This window comes from Panthera leo, chromosome F2, assembly GCF_018350215.1.
Source record: "Panthera leo isolate Ple1 chromosome F2, P.leo_Ple1_pat1.1, whole genome shotgun sequence".
Taxonomy (NCBI): Eukaryota; Metazoa; Chordata; class Mammalia; order Carnivora; family Felidae; genus Panthera; species Panthera leo.
The window spans coordinates 68,884,435-68,899,183 of record NC_056695.1 but is presented as its reverse complement, the minus strand read 5'-3'; the positions used below and the strand labels follow the sequence as shown (position 1 = coordinate 68,899,183).

The 14,749-nt window shown below is 48.4% G+C and overlaps 1 protein-coding gene and 1 long non-coding RNA gene across 15 annotated transcripts in view; one reads left to right on the top strand and one right to left on the bottom strand.

The window, feature by feature from the left end:
• The first annotated feature begins 7,053 nt into the window (after nt 1-7,053).
• The window catches only part of LRATD2 (LRAT domain containing 2), a 140,547-nt gene continuing 132,851 nt past the window's right edge, over nt 7,054-14,749 (top strand). For 10 of the 14 annotated variants that reach the window (XR_006198600.1, XR_006198597.1, XR_006198601.1 and 7 more), the window contains exons 1-2: nt 7,054-7,434; nt 8,028-9,262. Coding sequence is in view for 1 of the 14 variants with exons in the window: in XM_042924425.1 (XP_042780359.1) it covers nt 8,124-9,065 (942 nt within the window). In the remaining 13 variants the exon portion in view is untranslated. The other 4 variants (XM_042924425.1, XR_006198604.1, XR_006198605.1 and 1 more) reach the window with 4 other exon arrangements.
• The window catches only part of LOC122211295, a 32,440-nt gene continuing 29,575 nt past the window's right edge, over nt 11,885-14,749 (bottom strand). The window contains exon 3 of the long non-coding RNA XR_006198613.1: nt 11,885-11,981. This is a non-coding gene — a long non-coding RNA (uncharacterized LOC122211295). The remainder of the gene's footprint in view (nt 11,982-14,749) is intronic.

Here is a 14,749-nt window from a genome sequence, read left to right as displayed (position 1 = left end):
GTTGTTTACTACCACCTCTGTGAATTCTCCATCGTTTGAGGTGTATGTAATCATCAAGCTCAAAGGCTCAGAAACCAACTCTGACAACTCATGGACAGTGGAGGGACTTAGCCCACAGAGTCAGAGGCATAAAGCCAGCCCCTCACCTCTCAGCTTACTGATTGACAAAAGGAAATATAATTATTAAGTCAATTTGTATTCTTTGTAAGCATGTCTTATGTGAGTCCCCAGATGCCTCTCAGAAGGTTGCTTAGCTGGCAGGGAGTAGCACATGCTCAGTAATGTTAATGGCTGGTGTCCGGGCTCTGTAAAAAATATCTTTTGTTTAACCCAGGAGATCTAAGATATCACAATTCCAACATGTAATCACTCAGAAAAAAAAAAAAAAGTAAGATATTTAAATTTTTTGTCATAGTGTAAGATTGGTGTGCATTTTACATTTACAACCCATTTCAGTTCAGACCAGTTACATTTCAGGTGCTCAATAGCCACATAGGACAGGTGGCTACCATGTTGAACAGGACAGAGCTATAATTTCTTGGTGCAATTAGCTGCATTACCTGTGCTTAACTTCTTAATCCCTCTGAAATTCAACTGTCTCGTAGAGTGCCTGGCACACATAGGTGTTTAGTAAATTTTATAAGTAATTTCTTATCTCTAAATTAAGAACAATCTTTTCCATGTGTCAAACACAGTTCTGGAAGCTGGGGATACCTCAGTGAACAAAACAAGGATCCCTGACTTCATAGAGCTTATGCTCTAATTAGGAGAGATAATAAACAAAAATAATTAATAGAGAAATTAAAGTAGAATCCTAAAAGGTGACAAATGAGTTGAGTGATCAAGAAATTGATCAGGAAAGAATAAGGGGTATGTATGGGAAGCCATCTGGAATTTTAAATAGAGTTGTCAGGGAAGGCATACGAAGAAGCTATCACCTGAGTTAAGACCTAGCACACCATGAAGATATCTGGGGGGAAATGTTCCAGGTAGAAGGAACAGCAAATGTTAAGGCTGTGAGAGAGGAGCATGCCCATCACAGGAGAGGAATAGTAAGGTGCCCGTGTGTCTGGAGGTGTGCGTGAAGAGGTGCCAGAGAGGTAATGGGGAAGGCGGGCCAGGGCTTTCGGGACTATTTTAGGGACTTTGGCCCTTCTCCAGGGGAGATAGGGAGCCACAGGAGGGTTTTGAGCAAAGGAGTGATCTGGTTTGGCTCATAGTCTCATGGGATTGCTGGGAGCTGCTGGGTTGTGAACAGATTATAGTGGGGTGAGTTCCCCATGGGGTTCCCTTGGTCCCAGGCCTAGAAGTGGCTTGGGGAAAGCAGACAGAAATTGACCATCCAGATTTGTTGAGCCCTGTGCCCCAAATCCTGGGTGGGTGGTCCCCCTAATCTGTCCTGAAAAAAGCCAAGCTGAACAAATGCTGCCTTCCTCTCTCATGTCATCCCTTTTCCCTGGAAGCATGAAGAATGCCCAAGGAAAGAAAAGGGGGTTGGGTTCGCTGTGCTAAAGCTTTTCTCATTATTGACAGCCTTGTCTCCTCTCTAAATATCTCATCCTCCCCATTTTGCACAAGAAGTGCAAAATAAGATTCTTAGAATTTAGACTTTTTTTGAAATCTCTACATTTGGATTTGCAGAGATGCCAATATTTGGATTTATGGAGCTGTAATTTAAGCCAGTCTCTCCCCTGGAACCGCCTGGTGAAATGCATCTTTCATGAGGCTTCTGCAGGAGCCCAGCTACAAGCTCAGACTCCCGAGCACAAATCAAACTCTCCGGTTCAACATCAACAGTATGTTGTCAGGGGCCTCCCAAAACAGCAAGGATCTGGGGGGGACAGGCCTCCGTGTTTTCCCACTGGTGAGCCCTCTTCTGGAAAAAGGATTCAAAGCTTCCTCGCAGTTTGGCCACAGGGTGAATGAATGCACGGAGAGCTGATGGTTTGGGGTGGGTGGGGTGGGTAGCCACCCCAGAGTCCTTCTCGGGGCATCTGGTCTTCATACCTACCCACAGGGCAGACTAGCTGTGGCCCAGCCTGCTGGGGAGACCCCGCTCTGATTGTCTGGGGGCGGGGTGGGGGGAGGGGACGCAAACAAAATATGGGAGCCGAGGAAAAGGATGCCACTCCCACTAGGTGGCCTCTGTGATTCCTTCCTTAATCTGAAGGTCAAGGAATAATTCAGTTAAAGTGCAAAACTCCTGCAGGTTTTAAAGCCCAAGAGAGCCAGCCTAGGAGGGTGGGAAGAGCAGCTCACAGGGGAAGAGAGACCCAGCCCTTGCCTCCTGCGGAGGAGCCCATTACAAAAAGAGAAAAAAGAATGAATGCCAAAGCAGGTTATCTGTGTTGTCTTTTTCATGGGCTGGCCCTGCTCTTGCAGTTGCTGCTGTGTGTATACAACCTCACCTCTGTGAGGTAGGTCTGGACTAAAACACCTGACTCACCTTGCTCCTGTCCCATCCCTGCTCCACCCCCGGCAACACCCCACGAACGCCCTTGATTCAGGGAGGGCAATGACATCCATGTAGGGCAGCCAACTGTCCCAGTTTGCCTAGGATACGGGACTTCCCGTGCTAACATAGGGATCGTCTCAGGCACACCAGGACGAGGTGGTCACTCTACATCCAGAGGACATACCAGCCCACACCCTGGCCAATGTCTGAAGGAACATATATGCTGGTGTTCCTCAGGCAGCTTGATGCAGCATGGAAAGTAGACTTGGAACCAGCCGGATTTGGATTTGAATCCAGCTTCTCTCACAAGATTCAGATCCCTGGGCCTTTGAGTGCTCATCTGGGAAATGTGAAAACACAGGATTGGTATGGAAATTTAGGAAGACCATTCCCACGACAAATGGTTATCCTTTTCCTCCCCATGTTAAAATCATCATCTGGCTCTTACATGATGTGTGAATAATGCCTGGCATCTCCACAGTCTTTAGGGTTTACAAGGTACTTCCACATAAACGGTCTCACTGGAGGATTCATAAGACAAGGAGTAGCATCAGCCCCATTTTAGAGACTGGGAAAGGAGGCCAAATGGAGAACAGAGGCTCCAAGGTCATATACCTGGCAAACAGGACGCCAGCCCAGGTCACCTGTTTCCATTCTGCTACCGCTCACTTCTTATGATCTCAACAAAACCTCAGCAGTGGGTAACAGGTGCAGGTAAGTCTGGGAGTTTCCCCAAATAAGAAGGTGTGGAGGAACCTGTTTTCCAGCAAATTCTCTCAGCTATCTGCTGCCACTGTAAGCCTGGGGCCCAGCCCGGGGGAACAGGCAGAGTTCCAGACTGCCTAATCAGATAATTCTGCCCTCGTGCTCCTGTTTTCTACATTCTTGGAGTGAGCCATTCAAACCACTACACCTGCAGAGTCTGTGCCCATGCCTTGTCAGGTAGAAATGTCAGCTCTCGATTATTCCCTGCTGCTCTGGACAGGGATACTGTGAGAGTGACTAACTGGCATTCAACACAGCTTGTTTTTATTGAGCGCCTCCTCCAAGAAGGTGTGTGGGATGTGACATTTTGGGTCACTGCCGGGCTGGGGGGATGAAGCTATGGTGTGGCTGAGAATCCAAATGCAATGAACATGTCTTCAGTGAGTGGCTGCTCTTTGGGAAGATGCCTTCACAGGGCTTCATCCTTTGCCTGCCAGGCTCCATTCACATGGAGTGCCTTTTCTCACGCAGCCTGGCCCCTCTACTGGACGTGCATCCTCTCCCATACTTTTCTGGTCCATTTTCCAAGGGCCCTCAAACTTGAAAGCCTCCCACCTCTCTGACTGTACCTCCCAACACAGCCCCTTGCTCACTGGCTCCTTTCTTTCTCCTGAACATCCCAATTCCTTCCCACCTTGGTTAGGAATGTGAAGGGAATGCCAAGGCCAGCTCAAGTTCCCCTTCCGCAGGAGTCCATCTCTGACCATCTTATCCAAAGTAGGTCACCACCCCAACAGCCTCTCTGTAGCCACAGTTAATCCCATTAGCCTATTTTAGTTTCTTCATGGCCCTTATCTCTCAGAAATCCTAATTCATTGACTTACTTGCCACCCCTCCCCCTGTCAGTGTATAAATGCCATCAGAGAAAGGACTTTTTCTACTGCGTTTTGTCTCTGGTGCCCAGTAAAATCAGCAAAACTCAAGAATTTGTCAAATCTTAAAACAAAGTGGTTATGAGCACAAGCCTCGAAGTCAATGGGACCTGTGAAACTGTCCCGCTTGCTGGGAGAAGTCATCTAGCCTATCTAAATTTAATAGAATAATAGAGTCAAGAGCTCACTGGTCATTGTCATTATTAATCTAGGGTTGTGTCACCCCCATGAGTCCAACACCCTTGATGGCAGGCATTTTGACACTCATTTTTATACCCACATGCCTTGAAACTTCTCAGCACCCTCTACTTCCTCTTCCTTCAGGACATGTCATACTGTCCTAAGAAGTCTACTTATTTCTCTGTCTCCTCCACTACACTGAGTTCCATGGGGACATGAATATGTATAAAACCTGGTTTGGTGCCTGTTGAACTTGTAGAATGAATATGTGATGGGTAAGACAAGGAGGTACCTAGTAGGTCTTCAAGAAACATGTTTTCAATCAAGCTCTCCCTAGAAAAGACATTTTAAGTACATGAATCAAAGAATAATACCAGGTGGTATATGATCCACTGCTGAATTATATATAATGAAGTGATAAAAGGGATAGTGGTAGAATTTGAATGGCAGAGATGGCCAACACAGAGATTCTCCGGGTCGATCAAGGAACCAGGTAGGTGAGGTGGTAAGACAGGACTGGGGCCAACTGGAGTCTACATCTTGTCTCCAAGGCAACCATCACTTAGTTCTAGCTCTTTGATGTTATCGTGGAACGTGGGCCTGATGGGCTCATATAGTTTTTTCAAGTGAAGTTGGAAATCGAAACATGAGATTTCCCAAGTGTAATTAATTAAATGATTATTGGAGATGAGCAAAGTATGTTTGGGAGCCCTATACAACCTCTGACCAAGATGATCAGATGGCAGTTGGGACCCCCAAACAGGAATTAACAGAAGCTACCCAGGAGGCAGGTGATGGCCAAGGTTCCAGCAATGCATCCATCAAGCATTTATTGAGCACTTACTAAGTACCAAGCAAGCATTGGGATATAAAAATGACTCAGCACAAGTTTTCTCTGAGACTTTATAGTTGGTCAGTTGAAGAAACATTGCTGAGCCACTATCACATACCTGAACAGAGCTCCTCAAGACAAGGGGACAGACATCTAGACAACGAGGTGTGGTTTCCTAATTATTAGATCTTTGTCCCAAAGTGCTGGCAGCAAACTGTCATACCACCGCATCCTTCTATGGATTCTCCCATCCCTAGCCAACCTACCTACCCAGTAGCAGCTAAGAGCAAAGTGGCCTTATCACTGCTGGTGCCTGTTGAACTTGTACAATGAACGTGTGGTGTATAAGACAAGTCTCCCAGTCTAATAGACATGGGATGAGTCACCATTGCCTCTAGAAGCCTAACCCCTCCCTATAAAATGGGTACCTACATTGACACAAAGCTTTCAGGTAACAGCAGCACCTCAGAACATGTGCCTCAGGCTGTTCAGAAAATATTTAAATTTAATCTTCACAGCAGGCACACAGAAGTCTCTTTTTGGTCTAACTTGTACTGTGATTTTAGACTTGCTGAAGGACTAACTTCCATCACAGCCCCACCAATATTGATCGTTCGGGCTCAAAAGGACCTAAGTAGATTGATTTTTTTTTTTTTTTCTCTCTCTCAAACTAAAAAGGATCGCAGTAGCGTTAGTATATGCCTGTTTCCACTGGTTGGTATGCACACTGAATAAATAATAGCGTTACCTGGAAAAATTTAGTTAAAAGAAACAGTGATGGAAAACAGGGTAGAAGAAGAGGTCTTAAATTGCATTCTTAATTCCACCACGCATTAGTCTGGTGTTCCAGTGACTGCCTAAGCTTGTCTATTAACAATGCCCCACCCCCACTCCAATCTAGACCTATTCTTTTTTAAAAGACAAAGAACATTTTGGTAACCTGCATCTTAGGTACAAACAAAACAAAACACAAAACACACATACACAAAGAAACAAAAAGCAAAATCAGCATGGAGGAAGTGTCCCCTGGTAGTGAAGGTTAATAGGCAATGCTCCTCTCCTGTCACTTCCTTCTGTAAACCAGCAAATAGGAAATACTTCTAGGAGGGGCCTCTGCTAATTTGTTTTTAATTTAAGGACAATTAGACAATCCCTATGTCCCCTAGCCCCAAGAAAAACAAGGAGAGCTGAATGCTTTCTCTCACTACCGGATGACCTGGTAACATTCGAAACAAAGAGATTATGAAATCAACTTTGTGCTAACTTCCAGGGACATCTAATAAATGGAGCGCAGGGCTTGAAAGCAAGCCAGCAACTTAGTCTTTGTTCTGTTTTATTCTGTTTCCTTTCTGTGAACTTTTTTTTCCCGTTCTAGGAACACCTCTAAACTGAGCTGTCCTAGCAAAACATTCTTTTCTGTGACCTCTGGCAAGAAATACAATCTAGAGAAGAGAAGAGAAGAGAAGAGAAGAGAAGAGAAGAGAAGAGAGAAAAGAAAAGAAAAGAAAAGAAGCAAACGTCTGTTTACTACCTAATGACTATTCCTCCCTCTCCAGGTACTCTAGGAAAGAGGAGAAGAAACACAACAAACACCAAACTCTTATTTTCTCTCTCATCTCTGCAAAGGCAGGTGGCGTATGCCTTCCAATTTCTTCTTAAAGCCATCAGCTGGGAAAAATACAAACTGAGCAAGCAGCAAAGACCCCCCACTGCAAGCCTTTGCTCTAAGAAGGCAAGTAGGGTTCCCAGTGGCCAGCGCAGACGGCGGCGACCAGTGTCAACCAGCCCGCCCGCCCGCCGGTTGATTACTTACCAGTTGGATTTAAACCCGCTCCGACGTGGGGGCGTGGTCTGGGCGGAGCCTCGCGGCCCGGGTGGGCGGGGCGGGGGCGGGGATCCCGGAGGCTCTGCGCCGTGTGGGAAAGACCTGGGCTCCGGGAGCAAGCGTCTGTCTCTTTAAATGCCAGGGGCTGCGCTCCCGCCCGGGGAGCCCGGAGCCGGATCTACAATCCCGTCCCTCCCGCTCCGGCGCTTGTTGCTCGCCGGGTCCGAGCCGGAGCTGCCGCCGCCGGGCAGCCTGGCTGCTTCCTTCTCCGCCTTCTCGCGTCCCATCTGCCCCCGAGAGCAGGTTGAGGGGGAACAGGAGTCCCTGCAGGAGGGAGGGGGTCGGTGTAAACAGGTATTGCCCCCCACCTTCATATCTTGGGGCGCTACGTACCCGCGGGGGCAAGACATGCGTCGCTTCCCGCTGCCCAGCCTCGCTGCCACCCGCGCCTGGAGAGGAGGGATTGCGGATCCCACACCTGCAAACTCACCCTAGAAGTCTCAAGGTGCGGTTGGGGGGGAGGGAGGGGTAAACTCCCCAAGGCCTCCACCTCTCTGCGGGTGAGTTTTCGCAGGTAACCCGAAGCCCTAGGGCAGGCGCGCGGGGGAGGGGCGGGCGAGACGGGTGGAGAGAGCGCCGCAGGTGAGCCAGGTAGGGTGGTTCACCTGCCCCGGACGATCTGCGGGATCCTCGCCGGTTTCCCCGAGGATGGAGGCCTGGGGGGCGTCTCAGGGGCTAAGTTAGGGCCCAGGGGTGAAAAGAGGATGAAGAAAAGGGGGATTGGAGTAAAGTTTCTCGTCTTTACTCCCTCCTGCCTGGGCTCGGCAGGTAGGGCGCCGGCGGAAGCTGTTGGAGCTGCTGATGCAATGGGCTTTTGCCCGGGCGAGGTGAAGTGCTGGGGGCGGGGTAGAGCTAGAGTTGCCCGGCCTCGCGTGACCGTGACCCTAGAGGTGGAGAAATGAGGGAAGGCTCGCCGCAACCGAGCCTCCCCGTAAAATGGCTCCAGCTGCTGGGCCCCCAGCCATTCTTCCTTCTCTTAAGAAATCGTCCCTTTCACGGAGGGTCCTACATGGCTTCCTTGCTTTCCTCTTCCAACAGGTGGCCTCAGCCCCTGTCCGGGGACCCGTGCCAATGACCCTAGTGGTGGTTTCGCTTTCTCCCCTCTCGGCTGTGTGAACGTGTATCCGCAGCGTGATGGGCAACCAGGTGGAGAAACTAACCCACCTAAGTTATAAGGAAGTTCCCACGGCCGACCCGACTGGCGTGGACCGTGACGACGGGCCTCGCATCGGGGTCTCCTACATTTTCTCCAACGACGATGAGGACGTGGAGCCGCAGCCGCCGCCCCAGGGGCCGGATGGCGGCGGCGGCGACGGCTTGCCCGACGGCGGCGACGGACCGCCACTGCCGCCGCCGCAGCCGTACGACCCGCGGCTGCACGAAGTGGAGTGTTCCGTGTTCTACCGCGACGAGTGCATCTACCAGAAGAGCTTCTCGCCGGGCTCCGCGGCGCTGAGCACCTACACGCCCGAGAACCTGCTCAACAAGTGCAGGCCTGGCGACCTGGTGGAGTTCGTGTCGCAGGCGCAGTACCCGCACTGGGCTGTATACGTGGGCAACTTCCAAGTGGTGCACTTGCACCGGCTGGAAGTGAGCAACAGCTTCCTGACCGACGCGAGCCAGGGCCGGCGCGGCCGCGTGGTGAACGACCTGTACCGCTACAAGCCACTAAGCCCGGGCGCCGTGGTGCGCAACGCGCTGGCACACGTGGGCGCCAAGGAGCGCGAGCTGAGCTGGCGCAACTCCGAGAGCTTCGCCGCCTGGTGCCGCTACGGCAAGCGCGAGTTCAAGATTGGCGGCGAGCTGCGCATCGGCAAGCAGCCCTACCGGCTGCAGATCCAGCTCTCGGCGCAGCGCAGCCACACGCTCGAGTTCCAGAGCCTGGAGGACCTGATCATGGAGAAACGGCGCAACGACCAGATCGGGCGCGCGGCGGTGCTGCAGGAGCTCGCCATGCACCTACATCCGGCCGAGCCGGACGAGGGCGACAGCGATGCGGCGCGGACTACGCCGCCTCCCGGGCGCCCCCCTGCGCCCGGACGGGAGGAAGAGGCCCGAGAGGCGGCGGTGCACTGAGGCGCGAGCCGAGTGCTGAGCCTTGAGAGGGAGCCGTTCGCCGCGGCCGCCACCCCCTCCCTCCTCTCACTCCCTCCTCCAGCACCTTCGGAGCCCCATCTGGGCTCCTGGGCCCTTTGGGAAAAGGAGAGGTGGCGAATTGCGCAGCCAGCTGTGGCTTGAGCTTTTATCTTGGACGGAGGAGGAAGAGGGAGCAGGTAGGAGCACTTTGGCCGGGGCGGGGGTGGGGGGGGCACGTCCTGCCTGCCCGCTGGCTCTTTCTTTCTGAGGTGGGCCAAAAGGTGGACTTGCCTGACACTTCATCCCTGCTGGCCCTGGCTCCAAAATCGACCCTTAAGCACTCGCCCTTGGGGGTGGAGGGAAGTTCGGAGTACTAGGGCCGGCCGTTGCCTAACCACCCCCCCCCCGCCCCGCCCCACTTCCTCCCCTCCTCTGAAGGCCTGAAGGGTGCCCTGTACTGCGGCCTGGGCGGCGGTGCCCCGCCAGCTCGGAGAGCCACAGATCTGCTACCGCCACTCCCCAGGGGTGTGTGTGGTACCTGGGAAGCTGGGGATTCCTGGGGTGTAAGGCCGGAGACCAGGCCCAGGTGCAGGAGCAGCAGACTACAGCAGGGCAGCCCCCGCCCCGGGAAGGGTGATAAATAGTTGGGTAAACTTGGGCTACAAAACAAAGACTTTGCTACCTCCCCCCTCACACCCCCCGCCCGCAAGTAATTCATCATCTGGCGCTGGCTTCTAGCAGAGTCTCCTGCTCCTTCCTGCTCCAGCCACCACTTCCCAGGTTCCAAGTAAATCATTGTCACCGACCAGCTAGGGGAAGGATTCAATTATGGTTCTGTTTTGCCGCCTTTGTTTCTCACCTGCTATCGTGGGCACTTGCAGCCTCGTTGTTATCAAAGGAGGGAATAGCCCTTTGTGTCTCAGATCTAATTAAACCTGCTTGGCTGTGTTCCTCGGCAGGTCACCCAGGGGCTTGGCTGGTGCCACCCCATAAAGTATCCACTACAGAAGCAGCCAAATGGGGTTGCCCTGGCAGGGATTAGTTAATCTCCCACCCATCACCCTAACCCCCTTCCTGAACAGTGAAGGTAACCTTTTTTAAAATGTAAGGCTTTGGTGGTGGGCCTGTAATTTTTTTTTTTTTTTCCTCCTCACTGTTCCTCCCCCTCACTTTCGCTTTTATTCTGCCCCGGATAAAATCTTAGGCTTGAAGTGGGCTCAACCATAAGGTGTTTGTTTCGCTAGCCACACCTGATGCAATTTAATTCAAGATGCAAAGTCTTGTTCTGTTGCAGCAGTGTCTTTGATCCTTGGAGAACACCCCTTCAGAGCGCTTTTGCAATTCAGAGGGGTGACAGCCATCACAAATTAAATGCCACCTGGTGTAGTCAGCACCAAATCTGGTGACAGTCCTAAGGCACGGGTTAGGGTTGTGAGATCTGTCAGCCACAGGCTGGCCTATACCGTTTGGATCTGCTGCTGATCCTGTGTGCTTTACTGTGGGACTTTTAGAGCATTTTTACAACCCATCTCTTGTATTCCTGTGAGCTCTTTGATAGTGTATGCCCTTGATTTCACAGTTCTTCTCTGCTGCAGATTGGCATTGCTAATGCCGTCTCAAAAGTTGAGTGAAGTTTTTCTTTCTCTTGGGAATCCTTATAGATGAACACTAAACAAGTCCTTTTGTGAATGACTCACAGTTGGGTTGGAATTCTGTGTGAACATCCTATTGTGGTCCTTGGGCCTTCTCCCCCGGGGATTTCTAACTCATGGCAACAAGACTTGAAGGACGTCCTGGTATACTTTTTTCAAACTTGGAAGCTGAGGCCATAATTTTTAAAAGCCTAGACCGTCGTAGCACCTCAATGTGAAATAATTTAATTTCAGGGACATTAGCTGTGTTCCCTGTTCTCACAAGGATCACCAAACAGGTCCTGTCACTTTGCTAAAGATGAACCACACTCAGCCCTAGTCTGGAACTTTGGAGAGCTACCAGTCACCTGTGGAAATGTAGATCTAGTTTTCCATGCTTAATAATGTCACAGTTTCACGTCTACATTCTTTTGCTCATGGAAAAGCAGAGCCAGGTAAGAGACCTTTAGGAGAGCCTAACATACCTAACAGATCTGGATTTTCTTTTATGCTTAACGCAGTAGTCGAAAGACCAATGTGCGGACAGCCAGAAGGAGAAGAACAGAACGGCACTTTCTAGCAGTTTTGGGCTGGCTAGCCAGCTTTCACTCCCCCATCTCTGTGTCCCTCCTTTGCCCTCAGTTGGAAAGTGAATGTCATTGGTCACATGGAGGTAACAGCAGTGACAGTCTGTTAAAAAGGAACTGCTTTTGTGTTTGTTTTTAAGTTTTTACTTATTTATTTTGAGAGAGCGAGCACGAGTGGGGAGGGGCCGAAAGTGAGGGAGAAAGAATCCCAAGCAGGCTCCGCACTGTCAGCGCGGAGCCTGACACGGGGCTTGAACCCTCGAAGCCATGAAATCATGACCTGAAGTGAAACCAAGAGCCACCCGGGCGCCCCAGAGGAACTGCTTTCTGTGAGAAGTCTCACCTTGAAGGAAGAACTTGTGAAATCCGCGCCCGTTGTATCATTCTGCCTCCAGAGAAGAGGTTTTTGTGAAAATGAACCGGACGAGAAAATCTATCTACTCCGGATACGGCTTTCCCATGTAACGCATGTGTCTTTACTGGCTACCCGAGAAGTGAAGTGTGTAGATACAAAGAAGGATTTCACTGGAAGTTTTGTTAGAGTTCTAATGCTTTAAAGGAGCAACCAACCAATGAAGGCTCCAAGAAAGGGGGGGGGGGGGGGGGGGGGGGAACTCCATCAACTCCGCTCTTTCCTCAAGGTGGCAGTGTTGTGGATAAGTGAGTTCTTCATGTCCAGGCTATGGCTACATCCGGCACTTTAAAAAAAAAAAAAAAAGATATATTTAATAATTTCTGTTTCTCCCTTGTAATAAGACTTCAGAACTATTTTGCGCTGTGAAGTATGTATGTTCTCTGAAAGAAAGAAATATTGATTCTGACGTTCTTGAGAAGCTGTGGCAGGGATGAACAGGGCCGCGGACCGGACCGAATACTAAAAAAGTAATGAAACAAATTCTATTTTCTTATTTGAGCAAATATTTTATTGAGACTGCTTATGTATGTCAGAGAAGCCCACAACTTCAGCTACACGACTTTTTGTATTGAAAGAACTACTTTTTGTAGCTTTTATTCCACATGTGATTTCAAATGACTTTATAGCACTAAAATGCCTAGCAGAAGACTTTACACCAGACCTTTAAGAAAGTTTTTAGTTTTTATGAAAAAAATGACACTTCGGTGGTTAACACTTCTCGTGTGTTTGGTGCTTCTGGCCCTAAGAGCACCACTAGACAACACGACAACCACATGGAAACATATTTTTGGAAGCAAAACTTTAATTTTATATGACATATGCTATGGAGAGTGAAGAAAATTTAATGCTACTTGTTTTCTATTTTTTTTTTTTCTTAAGATGGAATTCACTGTGTCAAAGACTCTTGATATTATGTGATTGTCTAACCATTTTTTAAAATATAAATGAGAATAAAATCTCTTGTGATCATGGTCCTTGAACGGTTTTGTTTGAAAAGTTATGTTTTATTTGTGAATTTTTTTTTCAAATCGTGGTAGCTATGAACTTGACTGGTTTATTCAGATTTTCACCATGTTCTCTTCTTAGCTCTAATTCCCGTGACCCATGGGGAATTCCTTTGACTAATACGGCAAATTCTCTGTGTGTTTTATTTCCTGGTGAATTGTGTAAACTGTATTTTTGTTGAAGATTGTACGTTAAATCAATGTTACGTTCCCATACCACTTCTTGAGAAGGAGGTTCCGATTTGAAATTGTATCATTTCCTTCAAAATGAAGGGCAGTGTTTAGTTAAATAAAAGACTGATGACCTCTTTTGAACTACTTCCTCTTCACTATCTTATTAAAATAAAATCTGTCAAGTCCTTTTGAAAAGCGCTCTGAGGGTTTCCAATAAACCATCCATTAGTGTTAACCGGATTTATATTTTTTTCCCACTTGTATACCTTTTTCTGCCATATGCGGTCCAAAATCAAGCTGCAATTTTTCTGAGAATGTTAGTGTGTTTCATCGTTACGTTGTTCAGTAAACATTTTGATGAATTCATTTAGTGACAAAGCCCGCCCTATGTTTGCGGTGTGAGAATTTCATCACCCGTCGCTTCTAGGTTATCAGTGTTCATGAAAAATGTCTCATAAACATAAATTTTCTGAGCGCATTGATTTTCAGAATCAATGGGAACATTGCTGATCACTCCGCTCCCCTGTTGGAGTCTACACTGGGGCATTTTGGTATTAAGATCAGTTGCATCTTAAGTAGTTTCAGAGTCTCAGACAAAGGGAGTGTGCTCCTTGGGTAGCTGAATTACAGAAAATGGGCAAATGTGACCATATGGCCCTGTTGGCATAGTAAGGAGGCAGGTGCCAGCAGTTGGTAGAGGAGCAGATGTGGCATCTGGGACTGGTGTGTGGGAGGTGGCCAGCACCTGAAACCATTGCCACAGACCTGTGAGATTCAAAAGCCTGGGCTTTGTCAACAGGCTCCTATGAAGAATGTAAATAGGAAGAAAGGTGAATGCAGAAGGGAGTAGGAAGCTCCATGGCGGGGAGCCCATTTATCCCCAGAGTGGGAGTCCTCAATTTATCATGGTTCTCACTGCACAAAGTAAAGGGAGGGGACCCTAATACGGAATGTGCATTTATACTTGGGTGATCTTGGTGTAGGCTGCTGTTCCCATTTCCTCTAAGTGGACTGAGCCTGCCTAATGTAGGAAAATGACATGTTTGGAGGCATTTAAAAGGACCTCCAAAATGAACAGGCCCAGAATATGTGCAGAAGGGCTTTTATTTCCTTTTACTGAATTAACTGGGAAAACTGCTTATTGAACGAATGTAGCAATTTTATCTGCAGAGTAGATCCAAGAGTGGTTAGGGTATATTTGCGAGCACAACAAGATACTACTAGCTATTTATGAAGGGCTGGAGGATGTTGAGCTCTAGTCTAGGTACTAGAACACAGGTTACAAGCAACACCTTGAGAGATAGTCCCTGCCCTGGAGTTTGTTTCTCAGGGCAAATCAATTTCACACCTATGTTTAGGACAGATTCTAATCAAAGATAGCCCTGGAAAGTGCTGATGGTAGGTCTTCAAAGAAAGCAGATGGGTGTAGGGTTTTTTGTTTTTTTTTTTAATTTTATTTTTTTATATTTTAAAATTTACATCCAAATTAGTTAGCATTTAGTGCAACAATGATTTCAGGAGTAGATTCCTTAGGGCCCCTTACCCATTTAGCCCATCCCCCCTCCCACAACCCCTCCAGTAACCCTCAGTTTGTTCTTCATGTTTATGAGTCTCTTCTGTTTTGTCCCCCTCCCTGTTTTTGTATTATTTTTGTTTCCCTTCCCTTATGTTCATCTGTTTTGTCTCTTAAAGTCCTCATATGAGTGAAGTCATGATTTTTGTCTTTCTCTGAGTAATTTCACTTAGCATAATACCCTCCAGTTCCATCCACGTAGTTACAAATGGCAAGATTTCATTCTTTTTGGTTGCCGAGTAATACTCCATTGTATATATATACCACATCTTCTTTATCCATTCATCCATCGATGGACAT